At 43.0% G+C, this 15,785-nt stretch overlaps 1 protein-coding gene across 2 annotated transcripts in view; it reads right to left on the bottom strand.

Moving 5' to 3' along the window:
• DPH1 (diphthamide biosynthesis 1) overlaps positions 1 to 15,785 on the bottom strand; it is a 1,238,545-nt gene that overhangs the window by 1,093,022 nt on the left and 129,738 nt on the right. For both annotated transcript variants that reach the window (XM_069226145.1, XM_069226146.1), the window contains one exon: positions 3,679 to 3,742. In XM_069226145.1, the coding sequence (XP_069082246.1) occupies positions 3,679 to 3,742 (64 nt within the window). The remainder of the gene's footprint in view (positions 1 to 3,678; positions 3,743 to 15,785) is intronic.

The following is a 15,785-nucleotide window of genomic DNA, read 5'->3' as shown; positions in this document are numbered from 1 at the left end:
GGATCTGCCTTCACTGCTCCCTTAGCCAGCTTCCCCCTATGCGTCACCCTCCACCAACCCCATGGCCTCCTGGCTGTATTGTAGGGCAAAGAGGGACGGTCTTGGCATCCAAATCTTTTCCCCACTGGTCCTTAGAGGGATGTAGGGGAACCAGCTTCCATAGTACTGGAGAGACCCATTGGTCCCTGGTTCAAGCAGTGAGTCTTTAGTCTATTAGGGCTTGTCCTTTCAGTTTTCCATGGTGTTGCTACTGTCGCAGTCCAGGTCGAGACCAACAACAACACTCTCTCCTTTGTGCAAGAGTTTTAAAATGGGGGTAGCAAGTTTTAGAACTCTGGCACCTGTGGCCAACCCTAGGGTGCCACCTCACCCCTGTCCTAATCCTCCTGCACAACATGTTGAAACAGTTTAAGATGGAGTCGTTAAGAAGTCACTGTACACATCTCCTCTGGGGACTTCAGCGCCACCCTTTGCTGACAACACTGAAAGGGATTTTCCCACCTATACATCAAAGGGGAGCCCCTTCGTGTGTTGTCTCCAGTTGTCTGGGCTTCCTCCTTTGTTCAGTAGGGCTGGGAGGTTCCAACCCTTGTTCACTGTGACAGCTAATTAACAGATGTAGGTTGTCTTCCCCAACCCTTCCAACTCAGAAGTGGGGGGAAGCACTGTTAATTACTTCTTTTGTTTGCCTTTGTTAACTCTGCTGGTGAGCAGTGTAATTGCACAGCAGGATGACAAAAGATCTAAACTCTGATCCTGAACTGAGCAAGTGAAATATGAAAATTCTGGACGACCCATGAGATGTACTTGTAGGATCTTGGGACCTGCGAATTGAAACTGGGCGCACATGGTTCACCCCAGTTTCATACTTTACGGGACTTTGTAGACCTAAAGGAAGTGAAACTGTATGCTAAGGCAGATTTCTCCCTACGTGTATACTACAGCTTCATTGCAAACAAAATAGTAAAACATACTGATTTTACTCATGAGTGTCTATTAATATTATAAGACTTATTACAGGTCAACATCTTAACCTTGCAGAATGACCTCTGTGCCAGGCTATCCGTGATAAGTTACCCAGCTGCGCATGACGGCCATCTCCCACGTGCAGCCCGCACACGTGTTCATGGATAACCAGCCAAGTGTCCCTTTCCCTAGGCATGTCGCTGCAGCCTCATTTTAAAAGGAGGATACTGGTGGTAAAACATGCACAGTCCATTTACCATGTGATTACCGTGGGTGAGCAGTGAGACTCACCTACAGCAAAAAAACAAAACAAAAAAAAACAGGTGATAAAAAAGCAAAACATTTAGGCGTACTAAATGGACAAAACCCAATCGCAAGTTACCTAGCACTTCATAATGTTAAAATGTCCTGAGATAAGATTAACTCAACTATATTCATTTTACATTAAAGAGCAATGCAGAGTGCCTTCAAAATTCAGTTTCAAAATCATAATTTGTATCAGGCATATTATAATTATTTGTGGTCAATTGTTGACAAAGTTCTATTGGTGAATATATTTCACGGCTTAGTTGCAGAGTTTCTGAATTTCAATTGAAAGAAATGTAATATTAATTGGTTACTGATGTGCAACACATTTGCTGTGGGGTCACGCAATGTGGTGTCACTGAGCGCAGCACTCTCTTAAAGATTCGAAAATATTCCCTTCCACCCACTCATCAACTCTTCCTCTCTAGAGCATGTCTTCACAATGGGTCAGCATCAGGATCCATCACCCACTCCATTACAGTCCGCAAAGCTGTGGTTAATTTTCATGCAACCAAGTACAAGAAAATTCAAGAGTTACTCTCCGCCTCCGCTCATCATCCTTTTCGATTATGTGCAAGGTTGTGTAACATACCATCCTTGTAAGGCTTCCAATGTTTTCTGTGTGTGTGTTTCTGCCACAGGGCAACCCATCATCCAACAGTACATAGTAGTCGGAACATCTCACACAATAATCCAATGCTTTTCCATCTATACACCGAAGATCTGGAATAACATTCCCCTATCCATTAGGACCCCCCCCCCCCCCAAAGCTGCAGCAGTTCAGGAGATAATTGAAGGCTCACCTCTTAGAAGACCACTACATCACAATGCATTAACTGCCCACAACTCAGCTACCTATTCTATCACTTGCTGATTTTATGCTTTACTTTGGCCCTGTACAGCGCTCTGCTACCTTTTGGCTAGGTGTGCACTATAGGAATACCACATGCATTCATACATACAGTGCTATACAGTTACACTTAACCAAACACAATGACACCAGTCCTCCGGGAGTCCAGTCCATGAGAGCCTACATCCCAAAAGCCAGATTTCTCTTCTCAGGCTTACAAAGAAAACACAAGTTCAACAACACTCATGCATGGGGCACAAAAGCCATTTAGACAACAAACATTAACACCTCAACAAAACATTAATATTGTCTGGCAAAACCTGACTATTAAAATCACGTTTCCCTAATTTGCACTAGACCAACAGCACACATTATATACGAGCCTCCAGCAGCAAAGTGAGCACAATACATCATCAAAGCAATTTATTAGGTAAGCATTGGACCTCAACAACACACTCATATATATAGATATTTTAATACTCAAAAGAGCACATTAGAGATATCCACTGGGACCATTTACTAGTTAACTCCAAACCATGTAATTGGCTTAGCTTTGCCAGTTCAACAGCACAACGATATTCTCAAGATACATACAATTAAAAATAAGTTAACTTTAGTATACCAAGCCTACATGCACACAACATTACATCCATATAGTCACCCAATAATACCTCCTACATGATTCAAACGTAAACAAACCAAATGACAACCGTACACCACAGCAGAGGGTAACAAACAGAAAAGCCCTCCTGCACACAAATGAGGACAAGATCTAGACGGCTACTATTTAATTTAACATGAACCCTAATTAAACATAATATTAGTTACTTCTACCCGTGTCACTTACAATCCAATATGATTAGTGTCTAAACACAATTAAATATACCCAAGCCTAAAGTTCAAAGATCGCCTTTACTCCGGTCACCAAGAATCCCAGAAACGTAATGGTCTGCCCAGCCACCAGAAACGCTGCAGGAATGCATTATACAAATGCTCTTAACATAAGATGCATTCAGTTTAAGGACTGACAGTACACTTCATTTATGTGCTATGTTATCAATTAACATAAGGGTTGCAAAATAATGACGTAAATAGACTATTTTAACCTTACTATTACTCCAAGGAGCTTTTATTTCCATTGATTTTACCTAAACTGATCTAAAAAGTTTGTCACCTTTTCTGAAAAAAGAAACAAAAAACAACTTTGTTATTTACGTCTCCCATTCATTACCTTTTTGTATGCTTCAACAAGATGCTCATCCTTCAAAAGAAGACATGACCAGGAACCAATGGTCAGCCGTACAAAGTAGTTCTCAAAGAAAGGGAAATTAATGTGTGAAACATCCCCCCGCCCAAAGTCGCAGGGACTAACCTGATACAATTCAGAAGGTTGTGTACAACCAAGGACACCAAATACAGAGGACATAAGGGTAAATCTGAAAGAAATCAAGGTTTTACGAGCACAAAGCATGTAGTAAAAGAGGAGAGGCAAAGGATCTACCAATCAATACCTGCCTTCAAATTATTATTTTTTAAACAAACTTTGGAAATCCTACCTTTCAATTATGTCCGCAATTGTGCAGGCAAAGATCAGGAGACCTTCAGGCATCTGAAGCGCCACTGAAAGTAGAAGAGAAGAGGTCAGGTCAGGAGGTAAGAGAACTAGAAAATGGTACAACGGAACCAGAGATGAGTCAGGACAGTGAAGCGGAGAGAGTACTAGAAAGAAAGGAGTACCAGGCCCTATCAAGACCAACAGCTAGGGGATACAATCCTAGAAACAAATGTGTATACAGCTCTTAAAGGGATCAGGAGGAGAGGAAAGAGGAAACAATATCAGAGAAAAATGTGCAGTGGGCCCAGGCACGGACCAGTAGGGTGAAGGAGGCAGGGGAGATAGTAACAGAGAGTGGGAAGACTAAGAATATAAAAGGATTCAGCTTGAGAATGAGAATCAGAGGGACATTTGTTGCGAGCTGAAAAAAGCAAAATGGCAGAAACAGAGAAACTGGAATTTTCCACAGAATCACTGTATGTTGTTAGGAAGACATCTTTCATTCAAGAGGTGAGTGCAGGAAGGGGCAAGGAGGCCAGAATGGCAACGGATAAAACAAACTTAGGACCTATATAGAACCACTTTTGATAAACTGGTTTACAAGAGGACAATTTACTAAATATATATAGGGGTACTTGTTTACAGCGAAGAGAAACATTCTTTGGAGAGCCACTTCTGGCAGGCAGGCACATTTGAGGTGTTAAGGTAAGACTGGTTTCCCAGTTAAAAACTACATGAACATTGTTCCATGTAAGAGGAAGGTGTACCCGCAGGTGTGCTGCATGTAAGTGTAGGGACCTGTGGACTGATGTACAATTGCCCTCTGCAAACCAGGTATGGGCGTATGCACATCAACTGGTTAAAAGAGCAGTGGTTTGTGGCCTAAATTGTGGTCACAAATCATGGATACCTCCCTTTCTGAACCGTATTTTGCAGTTCAGTAAGGGTTGTAAAAGGCTTTCTGGGCGTTACTATATTTTGCCCCTGTTCCCTACTAATGAAAATAACAGATATGCAGGAATGGTAGGCTATATGGACCTGCAGTGTATATCGGTAAATAGGGACAGTCAGAGTACAGTGCCTGGAGGGAGAGAGGGTTGTTCATCAGGTGATTGGGGAAGAGCCTTGTATGACTGACAGCACAAGCAGACAACTGTTTGGCTGACAGTCTGCAGATGAGTCACAGCTTATGTTTGAGGTGGGAAAGTTCTTGCAATGTATGTGTGGAGCTGTTGAGTAGGCTCATACTGCCAGCCCTGGTTGAGGTCCCCAAAAAAGAGGAGAGGGGAGTAGGGTACTCAGAGATCCAAGGACTTAATAAATCAACCATATGCTAAATCAAGCGCAGAAAGTCTTAGGATCCACCCTGGTACTGTGCCATCTCTTCTGCCTGCAAGAACTGCCTGGTGATGGCACAGAGGCAAATATGTCCTCTAGGGTCCAGGTCAGAGAGCAAGTGTAAAATGCTTAGCGGATCACCTCTGTATGACCAACTGATAGGGTGAGGCTGGGCTCTACTCCTGTATAATCTAGGAGTGGAGGCTGCCTCTCTGATTGTAATTAGCTGAGATGTGTCTCTGGGTCCCCCGCAAGAACCTATGACGGGATTCGCAGAATGCATTAGTTAAGTTTAGTCTGTATGTTGGGTCATAACAGAATACGCCACTACCTCTTGTTAAGGTAAGAGAGCCACCTAAGAACCAGAAAAAGCATAACTTAGCCCCAGTCCACAGGAAAGTCAACAGAGAAGATGTCTATTCTTTTACAGCACAGTGCTGTTCAAGCTAGAATGAATATGGAGGAAGAGCTCTGTGTGAGATACTATTGTATTCCTTCCTAGCTATTCAGGTGTGTAGATATGCTGACTACAGTAGTTGCCAATAAGCGGCCAATGGGCCCCCTTTTATGGGAGAGAACGAAGTGCTCCATCCATTCTGTTATCTCTCCTTGGGCTTGAAACCACGCCCATGCCACGTCAGTCACTTACATTGGCTTGTGGGCTTGCCTTTTAAAATCCACTTGCTTTCATTTGTGAAAGGCATGCATATGTCATGCCTTTTCCGGAGTTAAGCCCACCTACACAGCACCAGCAAAGTACCAAAAACATACGAGGCTCGATGTTTTCAGCCTGGAGTCCGGTCTACTTTATCCGTTTATTTTCCACGCAGCGCGATCCCACTGCGTTTTTGTTTTGCTTTACAACAGTAATAGCTCTAACTCGAACAAATGCGAGACCCGTTGCATTGAAAATGCTTGTTAATTAGGCAAGCACTAAATTTAGCGCATACACAATCACAGGGCAAACGCTATAGGAAATGTAAAAAATGCTTTTTCATTTGAATGTGCAGTTGAACCATAATTTCACATATGATGTATGCACCTGAGCAGAGTGTCATATGTTGTTTTATACCATTGTTGAGTGTGGGGAGTGGCAACGACTAACGAGACAAGCGTCGAGTACGTCATAACGGCGTCACCCCTTCCTCAAAACTGGCAAAAAATAGCATATTATACGCTGTGCATATGCTTATATGGTTTATGCCATGACAGTTTATCATGTGTATTTGTTTAGCAAAATGCATTTAACCGAACTCAGGACTCAAGGAGTTAAATTTGTGCAGCAATGGAAAATCATATATCTCTGATGTATTAGAATTGTTTCATTGTGAGACGTAATTGGTACGAGCAATGGTGAGGCAGGAAACCATGTTTGTATGATGTCAATTTTGCCGTACTCTGGTAATAAACTCGAATTTGACATTTTCACTGTAGTAATGAAGGTGTGAATGTGTGTTTATTACGACAGTTTCTTTAAACAACGTAACATTTTCACTGCCATAGTAATTATACAGATGCACATACTGTAATATCTCTTAATTACACAGTGGGATGTTGGGCGGGGCCTAGTTCACTAGATCACGATACACTTAAGTGAAGGTGCCGGATGCAGACTATGACAGCTCACACTATCATAGTGAAAATGCTTTTAAGAGTGCAAAAAGGAACACACGCCTGCACCGTTAGCCGTGCATTAGTGAAAGTCAGACTGGCTGTTGGGATACTAGAGACTGCCTATCCCTGCAGGTGGCAATCTGTCCTGCATTTCAAAGCATGGGAGAGATCCTCCTGCAGGCAGGCGCAGTGAACGCGGGCACCCAGAAGTGGGGTGTTGGGACCCTGGAACCACCGTATCACCCTCCCAAGGGGCACTTTCAGGGGGGTGAGGGTCAATGACTGAGCACCAACTCTATAATGAGCACAAGAGTGGGCCTCCCATCAGTTCCTTTGCCTCTACGCTTGCAGCTGAATTGGCGCGGGCACAAAGTCAAAGTGTTTCCTCATTTGCATAGGACCACTACCCCATAGAGGTGATATCTATAATACTAAAGTGCCCCTTGGGCTCAAACACCTGTTGAACATGTAATGCACTTAACTGTAATATGACTTTACCGTGCGCAGAAGCTACATGCGCATAGACTCTCACCAGATCAGTGGCACAGAGCAGGACTGCGGTAATTTTTCTACTGCTCAATCCTCAAAATAATTCTTAACATTCAAGGTTTACATCAAAGCAAGTGGCTCAAAGTCCCCGCAGCACAGAGCACTAAAAGGAAAATAGCACTCCCCTGTGTGTTGTGGAGAAATGTGATCATCCAGTGAAAGCATGGCTGTCCTGTTTACAACTCAGAGCAGGAAGAGGGATGCAGTGTAACAGAGTGAGACAAGGGAAGGTAGAAGGAAGAGAGCACAGCATAAGAGGGACCGTCTGTGGAAGGAAGAGAGCACAGCATAAGAGGGACCGTCTGTGGAAGGAAGAGAGCACAGCATAAGAGGGACCGTCTGTGGAAGAGGGAGGTTGAGGGCAGGGCAAGAGGAAGTGCAGCATGTGTGACAGCTATAAAGGCAGCCGTCGTGTGGGACAAGAGTGCCCTCAGGGGTGTCGTCTCTATTGGTACAGCAGGTGTAGTGGCACCAGGGCCCCGAGGGCTGAGGGGCTCTCTGAACCCTGATTATTGCTGTATTTTGCAAATCAAACATGCCCCTTCCCTAAACTAGGGCCCATGATACACCCGCTATACCACCGAGTGATCACATGGGAGCAAGAGGAAGCGAAGAGTGTAAGAGAGACCAGATGCAGAAGAGGGAGTGCTGCTTAAGAGCATGTCTGTAAAGGAGGGAGGGCAGCATGAGAGAGACAATCTAGGCAGGAGAGAAAGCAGTGAGAGAAAGGGTCTAGGAAAAGAGGAGTGCAGCATGAGAGAGTAAACATTTGCAAAGCAATAGGTCTCGCATTTGCTTGAGTTAGTCCTGCGACATAATTCCAGTGGCCTTGCGTTTAATTAAAGCACTTCCATTTACCTTCTTCATTTAAATTTGCTGTGCTAATTCCAATAGAATACCACTTTCACCACCCCGCCATCAGAGTTGCTGGCTGGCTGACACAATTCTCCAAAAAAGACACAGGACAGCCACAGAGGAGAAATAAATTAGAAGGGTCACCCAAACATATCAAGAGTGTTCAAACAGTCATAGTATAATAAGGATGTTAAGTTGGCCTGTATTATGGTCATGACTGCAATAAGGAGAGATTCTTAAAATATATACAATTATAATATAAACCTTTATCAGAAATAACGTTTTGGCATTAGGCTGTAATGCTCAAAACATCCCCTAGAGGCACCACAATAAAAATATAATTAGTAAGAAACATGGTCATGTAACAATATTGTTAGCCCCAAGAGGGAATAACCTTATGAAAAACCAGAACATAATGCAGTGTAACCATATACTTAGCCCCTAGAGGGCATTTCTAGGGCTAGCAGGCCTAATGTAATGATATTACAAACAAGGGCTTTAAAACAAAACTTCTCTCAGCTGTAAAACAAAAGCTGTAGCCATGAGAAAGCTTGAAATACACTGAATGGTGAGAGGAGTAATTATTTTGGGGTCCCCACTAACCTAATGTGGGGACCCATACAGAGCGGATGTAGACAGAAAGAGCATTTGGAAGATTGTCTCATTGTCCCAGGACCCCCACAGGCTGAGTTATGGGCAAAAAATGTTTACTGCAGTGCTCAGAACAGCCCCTAGAGGACACCACAATAAATAGCATTTGAAAGGAACGTGGTCATGTAACCATACAGTCAGCCCTTAGAGAGCATAGCCGCATGAAAAAATGGGAGAAAGTAATGCAGTGTAACCATATATTTAGCCTCTAGATGGCACAGTGCACATTAAGGCTAGCAGAACTATTGTAATGATATTACAAACAAGGCCCATAAAACATAACTTCTCTCAGCTGAAAAACAAAAGTTCCAGCCATGAGAAAGCTAAAACAGATAATGAATCGATGAATGAATGAAAATAGCATTTGTAAGAAACATGGTCATGTAAATATATAGTTAGCACCTAGAGAGCATAACCACACAAAAAAGAAAATGGCAATAAATAATGCAGTGCAACCATATATCTAGCCCCTAGAGAGCATAGTGCATTACATATATTCAGAGGTTGCAGGCCTATAACAATAATATTACAAACAAGGCCCTTAAAACACAAGCAAATCCCAGCTATGAAACAGAAGTTCCATCCACGACAGAGCTTAAACAGACACTGAATGGTGGGTGGGGCCATATTTTGGGGTCCCCACTAACCTAGTGTGTGGGGACCCAAAGATGATGTAAAATAGAAAGAGCATGTCGTCGTGAAAGTTTTGGTGGTGGTCCCATTGTGCTAGGACCACCACAGGCTCAGTTACGAGCAGAAATGTTTTGCAAAAGTAATGCCCTGCAAAGCATTATGGGTCCAGTTTTCTGAAGTGCAGTGAATATTGTAGTATTGGCTCTCCCCCTGTGCCGGGAGAGCCACTTTCACTTTGAAATTTTCTGTTTTACATAAAGCCTTCACCAATTTTCAGGGGAGAGCCACAAGAAATGACTCTGATTAGGTAACTGTGAACAATGTGACCACTGCTCCAAAACCACTGGTCAATTTCATGCTGTTGTGGCTGTTTGTGATGTGAGTGCCATGGCTACCATGCACCACAAAGGGGAGAGACAAAATAAATAGTTTGCCCACGCTGAAGTATATCGGCAATCATGCAATAATCCATGTAACAGGGGCAGTCTGCAAGGCGTGACTAAAACAGCCTCAAGGCAGGACAAACAAAGCATTTACCAATGACATCAAGTGATTTTTGAAAGGCAAGCCCACGAACAAGTGAAAGTGATGGGCATGACATAGGCGTGGTTAAAAGCCTTCAGTAATTATAGCAGGTCAAAGCGCTTGCACGCTCGCCCTGAAAAAGCGATGGTCTGGGACAGGGTTCGGCAAAGTCGGCCCCGGAGAGCCGAGTCCATGCCAGAGTTTTAGCGTATCCACATTAAGAACAAAGATGTTTCAGAAATCTACAGTTTTCTAAATGTGGATATGCTAAAAATCTGCCATGGACCCGGCTCTCCAGGACCGACTTTGCAGAACCCTGGTCTAGGAAGAAGTGAAGCAGGAATGCAGACTGAGAGACAAAGTCTGTGGAAGAGGGGAGCTAAGCACGACAGAAAGAAAGACGGCCTGTGAAAAGCGAGTGCCGCATGATAGGGTCAGACTAGGAATTGGAAATCCAAAAAGAGCAAAGGGGAGCATATGTGTGCATACATGATAACATTTTGAAAGAGGAAGTTGGGAGATTAAAAAAATTAATCAGGAAAATTTATTTTTCCCGTATAATATATCTACTGAGTGCAAAAGAGGGAAAAACACATCGATCAGAAAGACAGAGCAAAAAAAATATTTAAAAATTGTCACAAACAAAAAAGCAGGAGCCCGCAAGTGCGAGAAAAGGGGACAGGGGGTGTCTGTAATGGATTAAAGACTACAGGCATTGGTATGAGCTGATGTTCAATTGCATTGGCTGCCGGCTTCTGTGCAGAGCTTCGGACACCAACACAATTAGTTTTTACAAATGAAGCACTGGGTGTGACCACCAAATAGGGTTGCCACCTGGCTAGGTTTATACTGGCATGACTGGTATTTTTAATATCCCGCCCGTACAAAAATACGAAAAATCACCTAAGGCCAGAAAGTTCTCCCCTTAGCAGTACATATTTTAAATAGTAAATGTTAGAAGAAGACACTTTAAAATGTTTTCTAAAGCTGCCTTAGTAACCCCCAAAAGATAATTAAGGTAAACTAAGACAGAAATAGCATGTTAAGAATGAATGCAGACATTTCAAATAAAGTTCTACATTAGAATCAGGTCCTGGTCTTTACAGAATCTTAAAACATAAGCAGATGGTCAGTATTTTTATCAGGGAAACCATGGCAACCCCTATCACCAAAAGAGGCCAGGAAGCAGGGTCGCCATTGTCACCGAGCTAATATGATCTGCTCAGTTATTACAAATAAACATTTCATATACGTACATTGTTTTCTATGGGCACTTAAATTTAATCTGTCTACCACCTTCACCGGTGTCCTGAATCACCACCCTACTGGTCCAAAGACTGACTTCTCTTCAGCCTGATCCAGCTTTCTGTCTAGATACATATTAATGGCAGCAGATTTCCCTATACTTAAAACACCTTAATTACGATCTGGAAGAACGGACTGTGCCTGAAATTAAGATTTTATTAGACTCCATAAACCGTACTTGTTCACCAGTTAGCATTTGACCCCATGCATCAAGCCAGTCACTCACTTGACATGGTTTTTACAAACCATTTCTACCTCAAATTGGAAACTCCTGATCCTTTGGTACAGCCTCACCATTTCACATTACCCATTAAAATAGTTAGTTATTGCAATCAACTTTCCACTATGTTAGCAAAGCAAACCTTTGGGGTAAGGTTGGTCATTTAAATCTTTCTTCTGAATTGCTTTGCTCCCCTGCTCATTCATCAGACACTTCTGTTTGCACAGCTGCGTTCAATACCTAGAGGTCTCTCTTACCCTCTGTTCTATAGCTCCTCTATGGCCTACCAAAACTAATAGGAAACGCCCCGTCACACCTTGGGATAATAAAAAACAGTGATCCGCCAAATATAACTGTAAGTGCTTAAAAAGATTATGGAGGAAAAAGTACAACTCTGATGACAATTCTATATACTGTCATATAATTAATGCACAAACTGCTGATCAGATCAGCCTACACTTCCTTCTCCACGACCAAGGAAAAAAAAAACGTGCAAAAATCTGTCCCGTAATACGCTTCTCATTGTTAAAAAAAAAAAAAATCTCCGAAACCTCTGGCATGTAAAAACACTAATAACCCCCTCAGGTTCTTTGTCCTCTCCATTGATAAAGATTTAATCTTCCCAGCCTTGACCAATTTATGTAATCTATCCGCTTCCACTGAGACAGGTTCAGATCACTGGAAATGTGTCCTTGTGATACTTTTATTGAAAAAGCCACCTGCAGATACCAGTGTCTTGAACATTTTTAGATCTATCTCTTACATTTTGTTTATTAAAAAAGTGGAAAAATTGTACATTTTCAATTATGTAATTAATGGAAGACCAATGTCCTTCTTGAATTGTCTCAGTCTGATTTCTGGCATCTCATAGCACTGAATTTGCACTGGCACTGGATGATATCAGAATGACACTAGGCCAGGGTGACTCTACCGCCTGGGTCCTTCCATATTTAGCTAAACATTCAATACAATGCCACACTCCATCTTGATTACTCACCTTTTGGATATTAGTATTTGCAAACTAGCTTTAAAGTGGTTTTCGTTGTTTCTTTCTGATAGCTCACAGCTTTCTCCCTTCACCTGTTTAGATCATACTTCACACCATTAAAAACAATACTCCTCAAAGCTTTTCACTGAGATCCACCTGCTTCAATATTTATGTTGCTTCCCTTGCAGCACCTGTCTGCGCTCAGGGCTGTGAAATCATTTCCTACACTGGTGAGTCGAAAGTTCTAGTCACCATAGCTGCTTATCTTGCACTATGCAGCTGCCACCTGGCAACTGAATGGAGCAGATTGCCAGGATGAATACAAATGGTCTCATTTCAAATAGAGACACCACTGAGGTCCTTATATTTGGTATGGCCACTTCAATCTGGTGCACAGCTTTGTGGCCTATCGCACTTGGACAATGCACAACTTCAGTTGCATCAGCCAAAAATCTTGGCCTGTTTTCTTAGAAAACAATCTTCCCCTTCAGTGTCAAATCAGTTCTTGGTCTTTTTTCACCTTCTCAGAAAATTATGAAATGTTATTCTTTTGCTCCCTGTAACATCACATAAAACTGGCATCTTCAGCTCCTCCGGTTAGACTATGGAAATGCCCTTAATTTGGGAGCTTCTCAATATATTTGTTACAACGTCTTCAAATTGCCCAAAATTCTTTACTATTGGTAACTCTATCATATGGTCCACCTATAACCAAATAATGTTCTTACAGTTTACCCTCCATGCTGTCAACAATTGTGGGCCTTGCTATCTCAAGATGAAAAATCCACTCACTATGACTCCCCTCACCTTCTTCATTCAACTTCCAGTAATAATCTAACAGTCTCTCATATAACAAGACTAAGGCAAGTTGATTGTTCATTTTCTTGTTTGGCAGTAAAACACTGGAATTCTTTCCCGGCTGACATTAGGAGCTTGTCATCTTGAGTCTTTTTTGCAAGAAGTTAAAAATATGGTTATTTCAACAGCCATAAAATCTTCTTCTAACTTTGTCTACCAGCCCTGGAAAACCATTCTGGTACTAGTGCGCTCTACAAGGCATTTCATCATCTTCCTCATCAAGAGGATAAGAAGTACTAAGGGAATAGAGAGAGAAGGTGAGGCAGAGAGGGAGAGAAGAACCGGAAATAAAACTTCTGTCAACTTTCAATGTGCTCTTTCACTACCCCCTCAACAGAAATAACACTACTCTCATTCACTACCCTTTATCTCTGTCTTCAACTTGAAAACACGCTAATCACATCCTAGTTCTCACTTCTTAATTATTTCGACCTGACTTCTCTCTGACCACTCACGAGTCCTAATTCTGCCTTCTCACTAGCCTCAGCCCAGCAGGCCTTTCATTGACCTCTGTTGATGCACTCACTGTTCATAGCCAAATCTGAAGTTGTTGCCCTCAGTTTGACCAGTCGCTGACTTTTCAGTGTCCAGAGTTCGACACATTACTGCTGTCAGCCTTGGCTATCTTCGTCTTCAACTTCCCCACTCAGTGCCCTTAGCCTGAGCTTTAACTGCTGTCACACTGGCCCCTCCTCTTGTCTTGACCTGTACCTTCACACTGCACTTCACCTGGTCAGGCACTGCCTTCATTTTGCACTGTGACTGCCCTTTGTCTGATCCTTCCCTTTCCTGTTATCTGCCTCAATTCTACCACTATTGGCCAGACCTCTCATTAACATCAGATTGACTACTCAGCCTGAAACCTTTGTTTCATGCCCTAGTTCATAACTCTCACAAGTCTCAGCCTAGTGCTTTACACTACGCGTTAGACCACTCACTACCTTCCATATGAACACTTACTGCACTCAACCTAAACACTTACTGCAGTCAGCCTCCTTCTGACATCCTAATACCCTTGACCTAACCCCTTACTGCCGTAGGTTTGACCTCCTTAACCTCACCCTCATCTGAGATTTCCATGTTACCCCTTTTTCTCCTCAGCATCATTCCCTAACTGACCAATGCGGAAAACCAGCCTTCACCCCTAATATCTGGTAACACTCAAACACAAATAGTAAATGTTAGACTTTTCATCCTTGGCGTGGTCTCCCTTAACTTTTTGCCTCTGTTCCCCAGGTTGTTGATGTGTGCTGGACTCTGATTTTGCTGTTTTTGTTACTCTGGGCACTTTACCACTGCTAACCAGTGCTAAAGTGCAAGTGCTCCTGTTTAAATTGTATGTAAGTGGTTCATCCATGATTGGCATATTTGAATTACTAGTAAGTCCCTAGTAATGTGCACTAGAGGTGCCAGGGCCTGTAAATCAAATGCTACTAGTGGGCCTGCAGCACTGGTTGTGCCACCCACATAAGTAGCTCTGTAATCATGTCTCAGACCTGCCCCTGCAGTGTCTGTATGTGTATTTTTACACTGTAAATTCGACTTGGCAAGTGTACCCACTTGCCAGGCCTAAACCTTCCCTTTCCTTACATGTAAGGCACCCCTAAGGTAGGCCCTAGGTAGCCCCAAGGGCAGGGTGCAGTGTATGGATAAGGTAGGACATATAGTAATGTGGTTTATATGTCCTGACAGTGAAATACTGCCAATTTCGTTTTCATTGTTGCAAGGTCTGTCTCTCTCTCATAGGATAATATGGGGGCTACCTTTAAATATGATTAAAGTGTAGATTCCCCTAGAGAGTAGATGGACAGGTGGAGTTTGGGATCCCTGAACTCACAATTTAAAAATACATCTTTTAGTAAAGTTGATTTTAAGATTGTGCGTTTGGAAATGCCACTTTTAGAAAGTGAGCATTTTCTTGCTTAAACCATTCTGTGACTCTGCCTGGTTTGTGGATTCCCTGTCTGGGTCAGTTTGACAGTTGGGTTGTTTTTCACCTCACACCAGACAGTGACACAAAGGGAGCTGGGGTGTGATCTGCATTTCCTGATTAGCCATCTCTGCTAGGAGGGAGGGGTGGAGTGGTCACTCTCATCTGAAAGGACTGTGCCTGCCTCTGACAATGCTGTCTCCAACCCCCTGGTGTGTGTCTGAGGCCTTGCCTGGGCAAGGCAGGATTTCACAAGAAGGTGAGAGTCCCCTTTGAAGGAAGGTGACTTCAAAGACTAAAATGGGTATAAGAAGGGCACCCAAACTTACAAACTTTAGAAACACTTCTGGAACCAAGAGGAACCTCTGCCTGGAGAAGAGCTGATAGCTGAGGAAAACGTGCTGCCCTGCCTGTGACTGTGCTTTGTGGAGCTTTCCTGCAGTGCTGCTTCTGCCAGAGTAAGAGGGCAAAGACTGGACTTTGTGTGCCTTCCATCTTGAAGAAGAAATCTCCAAGGGCTTGATGTAGAGCTTGCCTCCTGTTGTTGAAGTCTCAGGGATAGCAAAGACTTCTTCCTGCCAGCACCTGGAGTCTCTGGAGAGACCCCTACTCTGCTCTGTGGTGCCCTTCCAGTCCCTGGGA

This window comes from Pleurodeles waltl, chromosome 3_1 (assembly GCF_031143425.1).
Source record: "Pleurodeles waltl isolate 20211129_DDA chromosome 3_1, aPleWal1.hap1.20221129, whole genome shotgun sequence".
In the NCBI taxonomy this organism is placed as follows: domain Eukaryota; kingdom Metazoa; phylum Chordata; class Amphibia; order Caudata; family Salamandridae; genus Pleurodeles; species Pleurodeles waltl.
Note: the sequence above shows the minus strand (reverse complement) of the source record. Positions and strands in the feature narration are given on the sequence as shown.